We start from the raw sequence: 16,204 nt of genomic DNA, 5'->3' as shown, positions 1-16,204 counted from the left end.
TGGATCTTAAGAACAATGAAAAATCAATCAGGTTCTTAAAAGAAGAATTTTAATTAAAGAAAAGGTAAAAGAATCACCTCTGTAAAATCAGGATGGTAAATATGTTACAGGGTAATCAGATTCAAAACATAGAGAATGCCTCGAGGCAAAAGCTTAAGTTACACAAAGACACAAAAACAGGAATATATATTCCATCCAGCACAGCTTATTTTACCAGCCATTAAACAAAAGGAAATCTAATGCATTTCTAGCTAGATTACTTACGAATTTAACAGGAGTTGGAAGGCTGCATTCCTGATCTGTTCCTGGCAAAAGCATCACACAGACAGAAGAACCCTTTGTTTCCCACCCCTCTAGACTTGAAAGTATCATGTCCCCTTATTTTGGGTCAGGTGCCAGGGAGGTTATCTTAGCTTCTTAACCCTTTACAGGTGAAAGGGTTTTGCCTCTGGCCAGGAGGGATTTTATAGCACTGTATACAGAAAGGTGGTTACCCTTCCCTTTATTTTTATGACAAGGGGAAACAGGGAAGTGGCAAAATTTGCAGATGATACAAAACTACTCAAGATAGTTAAGTTCAAAGAAGACTATGAAGAGCTACAAAGGGATCTCACAAAACTGGATGATTGGGCAACAAAATGGCAGATGAAATTCAATGCTGATAAATGCAAAGCAACCACACTGGAAAACATAATCCTAACTATACATATAAAACAATGGGGTCTAAATTAGTTATTACCACTCAAGAAAGAGATCTTGGATTCATTGTAGATAGTTTTCTGAAAACATCCACTCCATGGGCAGCAGCAGTCAAAAAAGCTAACAGAATGTTGTGAATTATTAAGAAAGGAATAGATAATAAGACAGAAAATATCATATTGCCGCTATATAAATCCATGGTATGCCCACATTTGAATATTGCATGCAGACCTGATCACCCCATCTCCAAAAAGATAGATTGGAATTGGAAAAGGTTCAAAAAAGGGCAACAAAATGATTAGGAGTATGGAACATAAAGTTCCCTTATGAGGAGAGATTAAAAAGACTGGGACTTTTCAGCTAGGATATGATACCGGTCTATAAAATCATGACATGTGTGGAGAAAGTAAATAAGGAAGTATTATTTACTCCTTCTCATAACACAAGAACTAGGGGTCACCAAATGAAATTAATAGGCGGCAAGCTTAAAACAAAGAAAAGGAAGTATTTCTTTATATACAACAACAGTCAACCTGTGGAACTCCTTATCAGAGGATGTTGTGAAGGCCAAGGCTATAACAGAGTTCAAGAAAGAACTAGATAAATTCATGGAGGATAGGTCTGTCAATAGCTATTATCCAGGATGGGCAGGGATGCAAAACCATGCTCTGAAGTGTCCCTAATCTCTGTTTGCCAGAAGCTGGGAATGGGCGATGGGATGGATCACTTGATGATTACCTGTTCTGTTCATTCCCTCGGGGCACCTGGCATTGCCTACTGTCAGAAGACAGAATACTGGGCTAGATGGACCATTGCGCTGACCCAGTATAGCCATTCTTATGACTGGAGTCACTGGCAAAGGTGTGAGAGGTAGTGGGAACTTGTGAGTTTAAGATGTAGGCAGAAAGTCCTACACAAACTTCTTCTGTCTCTGGAATGATAATCTACAGTATCAAACAAGAGCTCTTATTCACACTCTTCATCCAAAGCTAAAGCTTGTTTGTTTTTATGTCTCTAGAGACCCCTAATGTGACATCATATGGAATAAGGACCAACACCTAACACTCAATTCCATTGAAATATTTCCTAGTCAGTTCTTTGATTGTGAATCAACCTGTCAAATCCTGTAGATCCATTTTGTTTCAATTGTTACTTTGTGACTATTTTACCCTGATGGCTCTAGATCCAGGATTCACTACTAAATATGAGGTGGTTATGTAAATGTTTTTGTGAAGGAGGAGGAGATTGGCCCAAAACCTTTAGTCAACATGGTGATTCTACACAAAATTGTTTAATTTGATTTTCTTCATGTACAATAGTCTATTGGGAGAATTTGTCAGAAAATAATTATCTAGAAGCAAAATATAAATGGAGTTCTTGAGTCCACTAAAAATGAAGAGACTAAGTTTATAGGAATCAAGTTACTTATAATCTGTGTTTTCTGAAGGTAGCTATCAGAACTGATATAGCCGCAGGCAGGAGTTATAAAAGACTACTAGCAAATTGGGGAACTCACAGTCTTGTGAATCAAAGGTGGGATGGAATGTTTCATAACACAAGAACTAGGGGTCACCAAATGCAATTACTAGACAGCAGGCTTAAAACAAACAAAAGGAAGTATTTCTTCACACAGTGCACAGTCAACCTGTGGAACTCTTTTCCAGAGGATGTTGTGAAGGCCAAGACTATAACGATTAAAAAAAGAACTAGATAAATTCATGAAGGATAGGTCCATCAATGGCTATTAGCCAGGAAGGGGAGGGATGGTGCTCCTAGCCTCTGTTTGCCAGAAGCTGGGAATGGGCGACAGGGGATAGATCACTTGATGATTACCTGTTCTGTTCATTCCCTCTCAGGCATCTGGCATTGGCCACTGTCGGAAGACAGGATACTGGGCTAGATGGACCTTTGGTCTGACCCAGCATAGCCATTCTTATGTTCTTTGCCAACCAGATCATGGCACTTCAAACAACTTTTGATTAAAGTCTTATTTGTATTATTTAAGGTTTCAGTTTAATGACCTTCCTATTTCTTATCCATGAGACAGGAAGGGGAAAAAAGAGACATTAAAAAATTCAAGCAGCTTGAAGTTTCCCTTGTCTCCAACTTGCTGAGTAAAGACTAAAAATTAAATAGTTCTCCTGTTCTTTCCTTTCTCCCCCTTCCCCTTATGGGAACAGCCTGACCAGTCATTCAACAGAGAAGCATAGGGCTTAAAGGAAGTCACTGTCACCCTGTCTCTCCATACAGTCCCTGTTGCGCAGCCCTACCCAGCTCTTTACATTTTCACTACCATAGCTCTGCTCAGTGATACACAAAGCAGGGAGGGAGATGCTGAGGAATGGACCACAATGACAAGACAAGTTAACAGAAGCAGCAGCTTAGCAACTGAAAACCCACTCACCAATAGTCAGAGAGGGAAGGAATAGGGAACAAGGTATGCAGTAGAGAAGAAAAAGGGAGGAAGATGTGCAAGATACCCTCATACTAGCAGTTTGTTTTAAATTATGTCAGGACCAAATCCAGAGGGCTTCACTCTCTCTTTATTCAGTCCTATTTCATGTAAACACCACAGAGCTCAATGTAGTAATTTGCTAGAGTTAGAACTGACAACAGAGTACTTTCTATCATCTATTACATGTATGATATTTAAATTCTTACAAATTGCTTTCCCCCAGTTTTAGGTGTAATAATACACTCCATGGTGAGCTCCTAAGCAGTGAATGTGAACTGAGGCACTCTACTGCTGTATGGGTCTCAGCATACCTAAGGTGTGTGAAGATCTGATGAACAGTGCACAACCTGATGTGCGTTATTTTGTACACAACCTTCAGCTGCATTAGATATCAATCAAAAGGAAAAATAGATAAAAACCAATAGCTTTCCAGTGTGCCTGGCTGAGTGGGTACCAATTATAATCACTACCTTCCAAGAACAGGATATGTAGGTAAGTCATCTCTCCTTTATAAACATCAATTCTACAACTCTAAATTTATCAAAAGATATTGTAAAATTCATAAAGATACCCCGACTTAAACAGAGGGGACTACTAGATGGGGAGCAGAGAGAACGGAATTATACTCTCCCACTCCTTTCTTGACAGGCAATACCAAAAAAACCCGTCAGTTAACTCAAAGGATCCTGGGAGCCAGGACCTCTCCCTAATCTATTATCTGACCACAGATTAACCTCACAGAGACATTTTCAAACCAGCTCAATCAGAAAAAGGTTCAGATGATTTTAAAATGTGAATGGGCGATGTATTTTCTGACTTGGAAAATTGGAGATCTAGAGAAGATATGATAAAATAATGAATGGCTTAAAGAAGCCCAATTTGGTGTTCCTATTTAATATTTCCAAAATAGCATGGTGAAATTAAAAAGGCAAAAATAGAAAAAGTACAAAAAATAACTTTTCAAAGTCACACATGAAACTCATGCCTACATGATATTCTACCCTTATCACGCAAGATCTCAAATACATAGAGTCCTATTTACTCAGTACTTGGACAGGAGAAAGCTCCAAAGAACAAATATGCTACAAGATGTGATGCTGGTGACTCAGTAAGTAGCATTCTTCCCTCTGTGTCAGTCGTGAACAAATGTCCAGAATGGTGCTAGGAGACATTTAGTGGAGATTCTGTCCTTCAGAGAGCAGTTAAAGACCTCACAGCATTTGTGAGTTTAGTGTTAATCTGGTGTCTTGGCCAAATTTCATCTCAGGTCTTACATTTTCCTGGCAGTTTCAATTAACTATGATAGTTTCCTTCGCTCCTTGTCCTGAACAAATGCTGCAGAAGTGATTGACTTTCAGTGGCATGTGAAGTGATCTTTTATACATAACTATTTAACAAGGATATTGTAAATTGATTAGTTAATGTTTGTGAAAGTATACTGAGATCACTGAATGAAGGGCTGTTAAGAAATGCAAAGTATATTATCGAGGAAAATAGCTTAGTACATTTTAAAAATGTGAGCTATATATATGTGAATGAGAAAAACACTTGAAGTTAAATTAGCTAAGAACAATATTTTATGGGCCACTACTAACCAACTGGAGAATCACACTGAATTTTCCCCAACTTACTGTATTGTTTAGTTAGGTGTATTTCCTCAAAAGTATCTGTGATTAGCTAGTCAGCCTCTCTTGTGGAGAAACGGCTTTTGGAGGTTTATAATTTTGTTTCCTGGTGTCTGAACACAACTGATTTCTCTGAGGGCTCTCCGTTCTTTTAAGCTTGACAATCTGCTCCAAAATCTCATGCCAAAGACTGAAACCATGGAGCATGGAACTATTATAATTCATTTAACTTTGGAGAAATGGAGTGAGATTCTGTAGGCTACACTGATCACTTCCATGAAATAACTCATATTGCAGGAATCCCTTTTTACTCGCCATTAATGATCTCCTAATACACAAGACTTGTCACAAGACTTCATTCCAGAGTCTAAGCAAAAATTCCAGAATGGACAACTGCATTCTGCCTACCTAAATTCATCCTGAAATTTAACTGGATACAGTCTTCTTCTGTGTTTCTTGTCCTAACTGCTGTGTAATACTCCTGTGTGTTGTTCATGTGCCTAGCATGCTTTTGTTTCTATATAGATAAACAACACCTATCACATTCCACTCTGGTTTAGTGGTAGATGAAATAATTCCTGCTTGTAAATGTCTTTTGGATAAAGTGATATGGAACAGATACAAAGATTCACCTCTGCTAATATGACACACTCAGTATATTTAAAATAAAATAAAATATTCACAAACTGTTGTATCCAATATATTAACATATGCAGTAGAATTCCTGTACAAGTGAAACAATGCATCAATAGGTTTCAGAGTGGTAGCCGTGTTAGTCTGTATCAGCAAAAACAACGAGGAATCCTTGTGGCACTTTAGAGACTAACAAATTTATTTGGGCATAAGCTTTCATGGGCTAAAACCCACTTCATCAGATGCATGGAGTGAAAAATACAGTAAGCAGGACATAGATATATATATATACAGCACATGAAAAGATGGAAGTTGCCTTACCAAGTGGGGGGTCAGTGCTTAATTGAATTGGCCTCGTTAGCACGGACCCCTCCACTTGGTAAGGCAGGGGTGGCCACCCTGAGCTTGAGAAGGAGCCAGAATTTACCAATGTATATTGCCAAAGAGCCACAGTAATACGTCAGCAGCCCCACAGGAGCTTCCGCTCCCAATACCTCCCTCCCACGGGCAGCCCCTCCGATCAGCGCCTCTCCCTCCCTCCCCACACCTCCAGATCAGCTGTTTCATGAAATGCAGGAGCTCGGACAGGAAGTGGGAGGAGCGAGGGCATAGCAGGCTCGGGGAGGGGTTGGGAAGGGCAGGGCGTGTGGCAGAGCCAGGCGTTGAGAAGTGAGCACCCCCTGGCACATTGGAAAGTTGGCACCTGTAGTTCCAGCCCAGAGTCAGTGCCCATACAAGGAGCCGCATATTAACTTCTGAAGAGGTGCATGTGGCTCCGGAGCCAAAGGTTGGAGACCCCTGTGGTAAGGCAATTCCCATCTTTTCATTTGCTGTATATATATACTACTTACTGTATTTTTCACTCCATGCATCTGATGAAGTGGGTTTTAGCCCATGAAAGCTTATGTCCAAATAAATTTGTTAGTCTCTAAGGTGCCACAAGGACTCCTCATTGTTAATGCATCAATAGAATTACATCCATATCCTTTAGTTTAGCAGTCTCTACCAACTAATGTCTAATGGAAATGCGTCTATAATCACTAAAACCTGTTACTTCATTTGGCATAATTGGCAATCTGCTGAATAACAAGAATATTTCTGGAGATCTGGATTCAAGTCACAAGTGAAAATGAGTCAGGCGGTCTCATCCTAATCTCTATTTGATTATTTCACAAAACCATCACATTAAACAGGAAACTTGAAAATTAGGACTGAAGTACAGTGGCAAAACTACGTGGAAATATTTCCATAGCACTCAGACACATTATTCCTGGCTCGAACCAGCATCATTATTCCACTCTTAAATTCCTGTAAAATGTTTTCTAAAATACAAATAGGCCTAGACTAAAATCCCTAGAAATGAACACTTGTGAGCACTGGGGAAGTTCAGATAGAATATTCTTCTCTATAAAGGGCTGAACCCTGTATCTAATCACCTCCGAATCTGTACATGAACTTCAAGGCTAAGACCATATCCATTAAAAACAAACTGTATATTTATTTTTCTAAAATCCTTAATTAAATTAAATAAAATGCCAACTTATCAAATATAAATGATCATTCTAACTCAGACCCACTTTATAGTCCTTCAAAACAGAATTCAGCAAATGATTTTTAGCAAGTAAATTATGGAGATTGTGGCACCAGTTTTAGGGGTATATTGCCATCTTGATGCATATGGTAGTTACTCAGGCATTGAGTTCCTCAGACACGCAATTCCTCAGACATACAGAGGAAAAATTATGCCATAGTAATTAGACTGACTGTCTTCTTCAAAACATCTATGTAGGTTGCTAGGCATGATTATAGTGGTGCTCCTGCAGCAGAAATCTAAACATTGACAAGTGATAAAGACATTTTGTCAGTGGAGTCAACTAAGCTGCTTCTAAGCAAACATAAAAGTAATATAATCCTATGTAAAACTGAATTTTCCATAACCCATCCTTTGCTTTATTATAAAAGGGAAATATTTGTTTCTCCATAAACAGATCCTTGATTGGTTTAATGGTTTGTTTTTTCTGAGATTACTTAAAAGATGTATTAGATTTTTCAAAACATCTCAGAGGAAGTTTAAAAAACTAAAAATAAAAACATTGCTGTTAATTATGTTTATTTATCAAATAATATATTATCGGAAGGCAGAAAAAGACAAACATCCATGTGAAGTGCAAAGGTATGAGCTATATAAGCTGTGATTTAACAATTTAGTTTTTTTTTTAAATGGCTATTTTATTTCTGATCTTTCATATTACATAGTATCACATAGTATAACAAGTTCAGTCAACGGCCATGATTATTAAACAATAATGGAGATCTGGATATAAGCAAATGTTAAAACCCTTCTTGTTGCCTGCAGGGATAACTAAGTGCTCTGACATGCTATGATGATGTATTTTTATAGAGCTGAGGATTAAGGACCAATTCTTGCTCCCATTGAAGACAACAGGATTTGTTTTGCTTCTGAGTTTAATGGCAAATAGGAAAAGATCTGTAGTAATTCAATAAAAAACGCAGACGGAGAAAGAAACAAATATTTCCCTTTATTTGTTTGTACCTGTTTTTCAGACATACTATTAACATTTACATGGACATTAAATAGAGATGACATATTAGTAATTTATTACTACTAAATTTACTGGTAAAATATAATTGTCCATTATTTGCAGAAGACAAAACTTCAACCATAAGAGTATTTAGCTTCAAGTATCCCAGGTTGTTGTTAATCAATTAGCAGCAAAATAAAAGAAAGCGAAAAATGGCTGATAGAGACAAGTGTTAATATATATTAGGTTAGCCTTACTCCTTGGCCAGCTGTATACTGGTGGGTTTTGCTCCAATAGGTATCCCATGTTTGTGCAAAGTGCTGATTAAAGTATCACGCATTTCATTGTTGTAGGAGTCAAAGTCAAACACATTTCGAACCACATTTGCAAGTCCTTCAGTTGGAAATTTCTGCACAGAAACAAAACCCCAACATTTATCTTATTACACATATCTATTAAGTTATTGCACATACTAAAATATTTTATATTGTAGTTAGTCTGTATAGTTAAACTGCTAAAGTCAGTTAAGAGAGAAATGCTATGTTTATTTGTCATGAAGCAATAAAACAAATGGTATATTTATTTCCTGGAAAGACAAGTTCTGTTTAAATTAAACAAAACAAAACATCAGATTAATACATCTAAATACTGAGCTCTAGTAGTCATCTTCTTAGTGTTGCTAGATAGAATACAACAGAAACAACTAACACAAAAATTGCAGAACTAACAACATGCATGCTAAACTTCACTTCCCTATTGCTTTGCTTTTTGTCGCATCTCTTATGCTTTCTTTATATGTTATCTATTTAGATTGTATGATCTTTGAGGCAGGGACCTTATCTTCTTACAAGTAAGAATGCTTAGCAAACTATTGGCAATTTAGAAAGTACATACTTTTAAAAATAAAGAATGAATAATGAAGTTAATTTAGGGTGGGAGTTGCAAAGGTTCTCAGTGCTGGCCTACCACAGCTCCCATTGAAGTTGATGAGAGCTGAGGTAGGCCAGCACTGAACACTTTTTGAAAATCCCATTGTTGGCTGCTCTGGGTGCTGTCTCTTTAAGGGTCCCAGCTTTCTCCTAAGTGGTACCCTTTCAGTCCTACCAGTCCATGAATTCTTAACTTAAACTGAGTCTATTAGCCCTTAAACACCAGGGCTTGCAGTTTTCTTTTCTCTTATCAGTTCCTTAGAAGCAGCCTGGCATGGGGCTGTTGTCCCCTCTGCTATCCCAGGCCTTTCTGCCTCCCTTTTCCCTCTCTGTTCTCCCTTCTTTGTAGCTGGGCTTGTTTTCTTTATCTGTCACAGAGACAGGTCCATACCTACACAACTAGCAATGCTGGCAGCTGGGAAGGGGTGCAAGCAGCCTAACAGCTTGTCAGCAGGGAAGACTTTCCTCTCCCTTTTGCCTATGCTCAGTATGGGGTTTGTAAACCCATTACACCCTTCCTTAAGTGACCATTGCCCCATTCCTACAAACACGTATGCACATGCTTAACTTTACTACCATTGTGAGACTACTCATAATTAAGCATATGCGTAAGTGTTTTCAGGGACAAAAAATTCCCAAGGGGCACATTGTGAACTCATCACTCTTATTTGGTAGCAATTACTTGCATAAGAGTCCCAACTGTGCAAGTAACTGCACATCAGTGGAATAAGGGGTTCACAGTCAAAGTTCCATTGCGCACTTTGACATACTCCTGTCTGAAATAGTGGTACATCAAAACATACTATGGAATTATTACTGCATGGTAGCAGGGTCCACACGATTAGTTAGTGCATGAAAAGCTGATGCACTCTACATTCACGCCCTGGCTTGCTTGCTGCACACTAAATCGCCATATAAACAAGCCATTTTAATGTGTGTATCACAAAATACTACAGCATTCATGCACAAGAATAATACATACACAAGAATATGCCCTAGAAATTTTGCATATCTGGAGTATATAGAAAAGGCTGCATTATTACTTAGCTAATTATTTGCTTTGCAAAATATGTAATTATGGGATTGTAGAAGTCATTCTCTAGCTGCCCCCAACACATTTAATGTGGCTATTCCTTACTGAATAAAATATAAAAAAGTCCTCTGATAAATGTTCTAAGTTAAGTTGCTTGAAACATTTCAGATAGAATCCCATGGAAAAAGTTAATTGACATTTCTGAATTGACATTTCTTAAACTCCTTTCTACTAATAAGACTTACAGCACTGACTAATTTCACTATCCTGGAATCAAAATAAATATATTGCACAGAAAATAATCTACGCATTTATCATGATGTATAATCAGACAGATCCACTGCATACACTACCCAAAATTAAAAGCACAAATATCTACTTATATTGTTACTACTTAGCACATAAAACCATCCTGCCTGCAACAAAATTATATTTGGACAACTTCTATATTCTGCAAAATATATTTAATAGACATTGTTGGAAACAGAACTTATCAGGATTTGTATATACTGTAAACGTAACTGAAAAACATGATGTGATATATTTTGAATTTTAGAATTTCTGCAAAAGTAAAGCAAATCATCATATAATTAACAGTACACAGAGTATATTTTGAATAATAAAACAGTAATAATGATGAATAGTTATGGTTATATAGCATTTCTTAGTAATAACTCACATTCTTCCCCTCATTATAAAGTGTAACCAACAAGCTTGCACCAATTTAATTAGTAACTTTCAGTACAGTATCTGAATACGCTAGAGGATAATGACAAGTTTCAGAGTAGCAGCCGTGTTAGTCTATCTATTGATACTGAGCTATTATCAGCAAATTGAATCTATTTCCCCATGTTAAGTATCCTCACACCTTCTTGTCAATTGTCTAAAATGGGCCATCTTGATCATCACTACAAAATTTTTTTTCTCCTGATGATAATAGCTCATCTTAATTAATTAGCCTCTTGGATTGGTATGGAAACTTCCACCTTTTCATGTTCTCTGTATGTATATATATCTTCTTCCTATATGTTCCATTCTATGCATCTGATGAAGTGGGCTGTAGCCCATGAAAGCTTGTGCTCCAATAAATCTGTTAATCTCTAAGGTGCCACAAGTACTACTGTTCTTTTTTTAAGAGGATAATGATTAGCCTCGTTTGCTCTACATTTATTGTTTCATGTAGCTTACAGAGGAAACTGCAAAAGCTTTAATAAATTGACTCAAATGTTATTCAGCCCACCCAATAGTCTCTTTATCCTCTTTTGAACTATTTTGTTTCTTCTGACATACATCCCTCACTTCACTGAAACTGATATCTCTATGCTTCCTCTACCAATATTATATGATATGAACTTTATTTCTTTAGAGGCAGATCATCACTTTCACAAAAATTATTGTGAACTAGAGAACTTGTCAATAGGTTCTTCACTTAACTCCATTTTTAAAAATTGAGCTCTACTGCTTCAAATGGTACAAATTCAGCAAATTTTTAATATCTGGCTGGAAAACTGTTTACCAAAAAATGTCACTGACAGTTTACTTGAAGCACAAAATGTGTCTGTCTTTACAGATCATTTACTTGATATTGATTTTTAAAACCAGATTAGCAGACAAAATATTGATTCCCCATCAGTACATCCAATTCTCATTCACTGAGTCTTTCCATTACAAGTAACGCTTCTTTGAGTGTCTTGGAGTACTTTAATATTTTACTCCTAGATTTCTGGTTATTTTTGAAAACAAAAACAGTTTTTGCTTTTAGCAGTTTCATACTGGATATATTTTATGCTTAATGCCATTACATAGAATGGCTTGAAAAAAAAAAGTACTTTACGTGAATTTAAGCTTACGTGAAATGAAAAGACAGGTACTATTGTAATCTACTTTAAACTACCGGTACTCCAACGGTCATTCTGTTATGTCAGCATTTACATTCTATGTAGCTTGATATCTTACCAAATACTTTGCTAAAACTACTTTTTTGAAGAAACCGCAAGCACAGTAGCAACCTATTAACACTGTATTCTATTATTCAATCTAAAACATTTTACTGAAATAGTTTTCTCAGCATGAGCACAGAGATGCTGAACTGTTATTGGAACACAGCTCAACAGTTTTCCTCAGTTCTGCAATCCTGCATTATGACTGGTTGTGAGTGATTTATCGTCATAATCTCTATAGGGATATGGCTCCATAATCACAGAGTATGCATATCACTGTACTTTGATTGGCTGACAGTCAGAATGCAGATATTTACATAATCACTGTACTATTGTACTGTACTATACTGAAACACTTAAAATTTTCAGGTTTTCTGCCAAAAACAAAGATATTGCCTTAGCTTCTAACCCCTTTCTGTAGAAGCAGAGAAGTTCCAAAATTACATGAAAGAAAACAACAACATGAGTACAAAGAAAGTGAGGCTGCGGAATTGCTGTAAAGGAAATTGTTTAACCATATGACTAAATTATCTCTTTCCTTCCTATAGGCCAGCACTGTTCATTGACTCATTTCCCTCCTTCCTTTCCTCCTCTCCCTTCCCTCCCTGAAGTCCGGCAAGGTCCTTACTCCAGAATAACTATTATATTTTTATTTACACTAATTGTTTACATTAGGTTAATCCCACCTGCTTCTTTACTTGCCAGTTTTGAAACACAATTTACTGTAAACTGTCGCTCCTCTGCTAAGCAGTAGCCGATGTCAGGGCCTTGGAGATAGGTTTTGCATTGAAGGAGAACTCAGTGATGCAATCTGCATATTTACTTAAAAAGAAAAGGAGTACTTGTGGCACCTTAGAGACTAACAAATTTATTGGAGCATAAGCTTTCGTGCTGTAGCTCACGAAAGCTTATGCTCAAATAAATTTGTTAGTCGCTAAGGTGCCACAAGTACTCCTTTTCTTTTTGCGAATACAGACTAACACGGCTGCTACTCTGAAACCTGTCATTATGCAAGGCACTGAATTTAGCCGTATAGAGTGGAAATCTGTCAACTTCATGAAAAAACTCGCACAGATACAGACAGACATCATCTTCCTCTCCAAATGCAAACAGATGGACATCATACCAAAAGGACTGAAGGTAAAAAATCCATTACAATCTACATACCACACAGACTATGCTGACAGCTTGTGCCACACACTCTCAAAGAAACTGCGGAACCACCTGATCAACATCTTCTACAGCAAACAGGGAAAGATTAAGAATGAGCTCTCAAAACTGGATACTCTCATAAAGAACCAACCTTCCACACAAACTTCCTTGTGGCTGGACTTTACAAAAACTAGACAAGCCATTTACAACACACACTTTGCTTCTCTACAAAAGAAAAAGGACACTAAACTATCTAAACTACTACATGCCACAAGGGGACACAACAGCGGTTCCCTTAACCCACCCAGCAATATTGTTAATCTATCCAACTATACTCTTAACCCAGCAGAAGAATCTGTCCTATCTCGGGGCCTCTCCTTTTGCCCCTCCACCCCCACGAACATGATACAGTTCTGTGGTGACCTAGAATCCTATTTTCGACGTCTCCGACTCAAGGAATATTTCCAACACACCTCTGACCAACATATTAACCCACAGAGACCTTCCTACCAACACTACAAAAAGAAGGATTCTGGGTGGACTACTCCTGAAGGTCGAAACAACAGACTGGACTTCTACATAGAGTGCTTCTGCCGACGTGCACGAGCTGAAATTGTGGAAAAGCAGCATCACTTGCCCCATAACCTCAGCCGTGCAGAACACAATGCCATCCACAGCCTCAGAAACAACTCTGACATCATAATCAAAAAGGCTGACAAAGGAGGTGCTGTCGTCATCATGAATAGGTCGGAGTATGAACAAGTGGCTACTAGGCAGCTCTCCAACACCACTTTCTACAAGCCATTACCCTCTGATCCCACTGAGAGTTACCAAAAGAAACTACAGCATTTGCTCAAGAAACTCCCTGAAAAAGCACAAGAACAAATCCACACAGACACACCCCTAGAACCCCGACCTGGGGTATTCTATCTGCTACCCAAGAGCCATAAACCTGGAAATCCTGGACGCCCCATCATCTCAGGCATTGGCACCCTGACAGCAGGATTGTCTGGCTATGTAGACTCCCTCCTCAGGCCCTACGTTACCAGCACCCCAGTTATCTTCGAGACACCACTGACTTCCTGAGGAAACTACAATCCATTGGTGATCTTCCTAAAAACACCATCCTAGCCACTATGGATGTAGAAGCCCTCTACACCAACATTCCACACAAAGATGTACTACAACCCGTCAGGAACAGTATCCCCGATAATGTCACGGCTAACCTGCTGGCTGAACTTTGTGCCTTTGTCCTCACCCATAACTATTTCACATTTGGGGACAATGTATACCTTCAAATCAGCGGCACTGCAATAGGTACCCGCATGGCCCCACAGTATGCCAACATTTTTATGGCTGACTTAGAACAACGCTTCCTCAGCTCTCGTCCCCTAATGCCCCTACTCTACTTGCACTACATTGATGACATCTTCATCATCTGGACCCATGGAAAAGAAGCCCTTGAGGAATTCCACCAGGATTTCAACAATTTCCATCCCACCATCAACCTCAGCCTGGACCAGTCCACACAAGAGATCCACTTCCTGGACACTACGGTGCTAATACGCGATGGTCACATAAACACCACCCTATATCGGAAACCTACTGACCGCTATTCCTACCTACATGCCTCTAGCTTTCATCCAGATCATACCACACGATCCATTGTCTACAGCCAAGCTCTATGATATAACTGCATTTGCTCCAACCCCTCAGATAGAGACAAACACCCACAAGATCTCTATCATGTATTCCTACAACTAAAATACCCACCTGCTGAAGTGAAGAAACAGATTGACAGAGCCAGAAGAGTACCCAGAAGTCACCTACTACAGGACAGGCCCAACAATGAAAATAACAGAACGCCATTAGCCATCACCTTCAGCCCCCAACTAAAACCTCTCCAACGCATCATCAAGGATCTACAACCTATCCTGAAGGACGACCCATCACTCTCACAGATATTGGGAGACAGGCCAGTCCTTGCTTACAGACAGCCCCCCAACCTGAAGCAAATACTCACCAGCAACCACACACAGAACCTCTAACCACCAACAGAACCACTAACCCAGGAACCTATCCTTGCAACAAAGCCCGTTGTCAACTCTGTCCATATATATATTCAGGGGACACCATCAGAGGGCCTAATCACGTCAGCCATACTATCAGAGGCTCGTTCACCTTCGCATCTACCAATGTGATATATGCCATCATGTGCCAGCAATGCCACTCTGCCATGTACATTGGTCAAACTGGACAGTCTCTACGTAAAAGAATAAATGGACACAAATCAGACGTCAAGAATTATAACATTCAAAAACCAGTCGGAGAACACTTCAATCTCTCTGGTCACTCGATTACAGACCTGACGGTGGCTATCCTTCAACAAAAAAACTTCAAAAACAGACTCCAATGAGAGACTGCTGAATTGGAATTAATTTGCAAACTGGATACAATTAACTTAGGCTTGAATAGAGATTGGGAATGGACGAGTCATTACACAAAGTAAAACTATTTCCCCATGTTATTTCTCCCCCCCACCCACCCCCCACCTGTTCCTCAGATGTTCTTGTTAACTGCTGGAAATAGCCTACCTTGCTTGTCACCATGAAAGGTTTTCCTCCCTCCCCCCCTGCTGCTGGTGATGGCTCATCTTAAGTGATCACTCTCCTTACAGTGTGTATGATAAAACCCATTGTTTCATGTTCTCTGTGTGTGTATATAAATCTCCCCTCTGTATTTTCCACCAAATGCATCCGATGAAGTGAGCTCTAGCTCACGAAAGCTTATGCTCAAATAAATTTGTTAGTCTCTAAGGTGCCACAAGTACTCCTTTTCTTTCTGGCTGCTACTCTGAAACCATATTTACTTAGTGTAACTTGTTTATTTACACTACATACAATAGTTATTCAACAGAAGTGGGAACAAAAGGCTCACATTGAAACCCCTCTTTCGGAAATCTCAGCCCCACACATCAATACCCTGTTCCCAGAAAGTAACTCTGCACTAATAATTGACTCCAGTGAGGGAAATTGAGGAAGAGAGCCAACTCTCATACTGTTTGCCACAGCTTTCCCAAAACAATCTGCATCAGAAAACTAACAAAGCCGTGTTTCTTCAAATATTGTACACTTCTTGCGCACTACGAAAAATAACTCATAAGGCAGTGTAACATTATCATTTGGTGAGGTTTGC

The 16,204-nt window shown here is 38.7% G+C and overlaps 1 protein-coding gene across 3 annotated transcripts in view; it reads right to left on the bottom strand.

The window, feature by feature from the left end:
• VWA8 (von Willebrand factor A domain containing 8) overlaps positions 1-16,204 on the bottom strand; it is a 301,480-nt gene that overhangs the window by 106,223 nt on the left and 179,053 nt on the right. For all 3 annotated transcript variants that reach the window (XM_038402763.2, XM_038402782.2, XM_043504544.1), the window contains exon 26: positions 8,213-8,364. In XM_038402763.2, the coding sequence (XP_038258691.2) occupies positions 8,213-8,364 (152 nt within the window). The remainder of the gene's footprint in view (positions 1-8,212; positions 8,365-16,204) is intronic.

The sequence above is a fragment of the Dermochelys coriacea genome, chromosome 1 (genome assembly GCF_009764565.3).
Source record: "Dermochelys coriacea isolate rDerCor1 chromosome 1, rDerCor1.pri.v4, whole genome shotgun sequence".
Taxonomy (NCBI): Eukaryota; Metazoa; Chordata; order Testudines; family Dermochelyidae; genus Dermochelys; species Dermochelys coriacea.
Note: the sequence above shows the minus strand (reverse complement) of the source record. Positions and strands in the feature narration are given on the sequence as shown.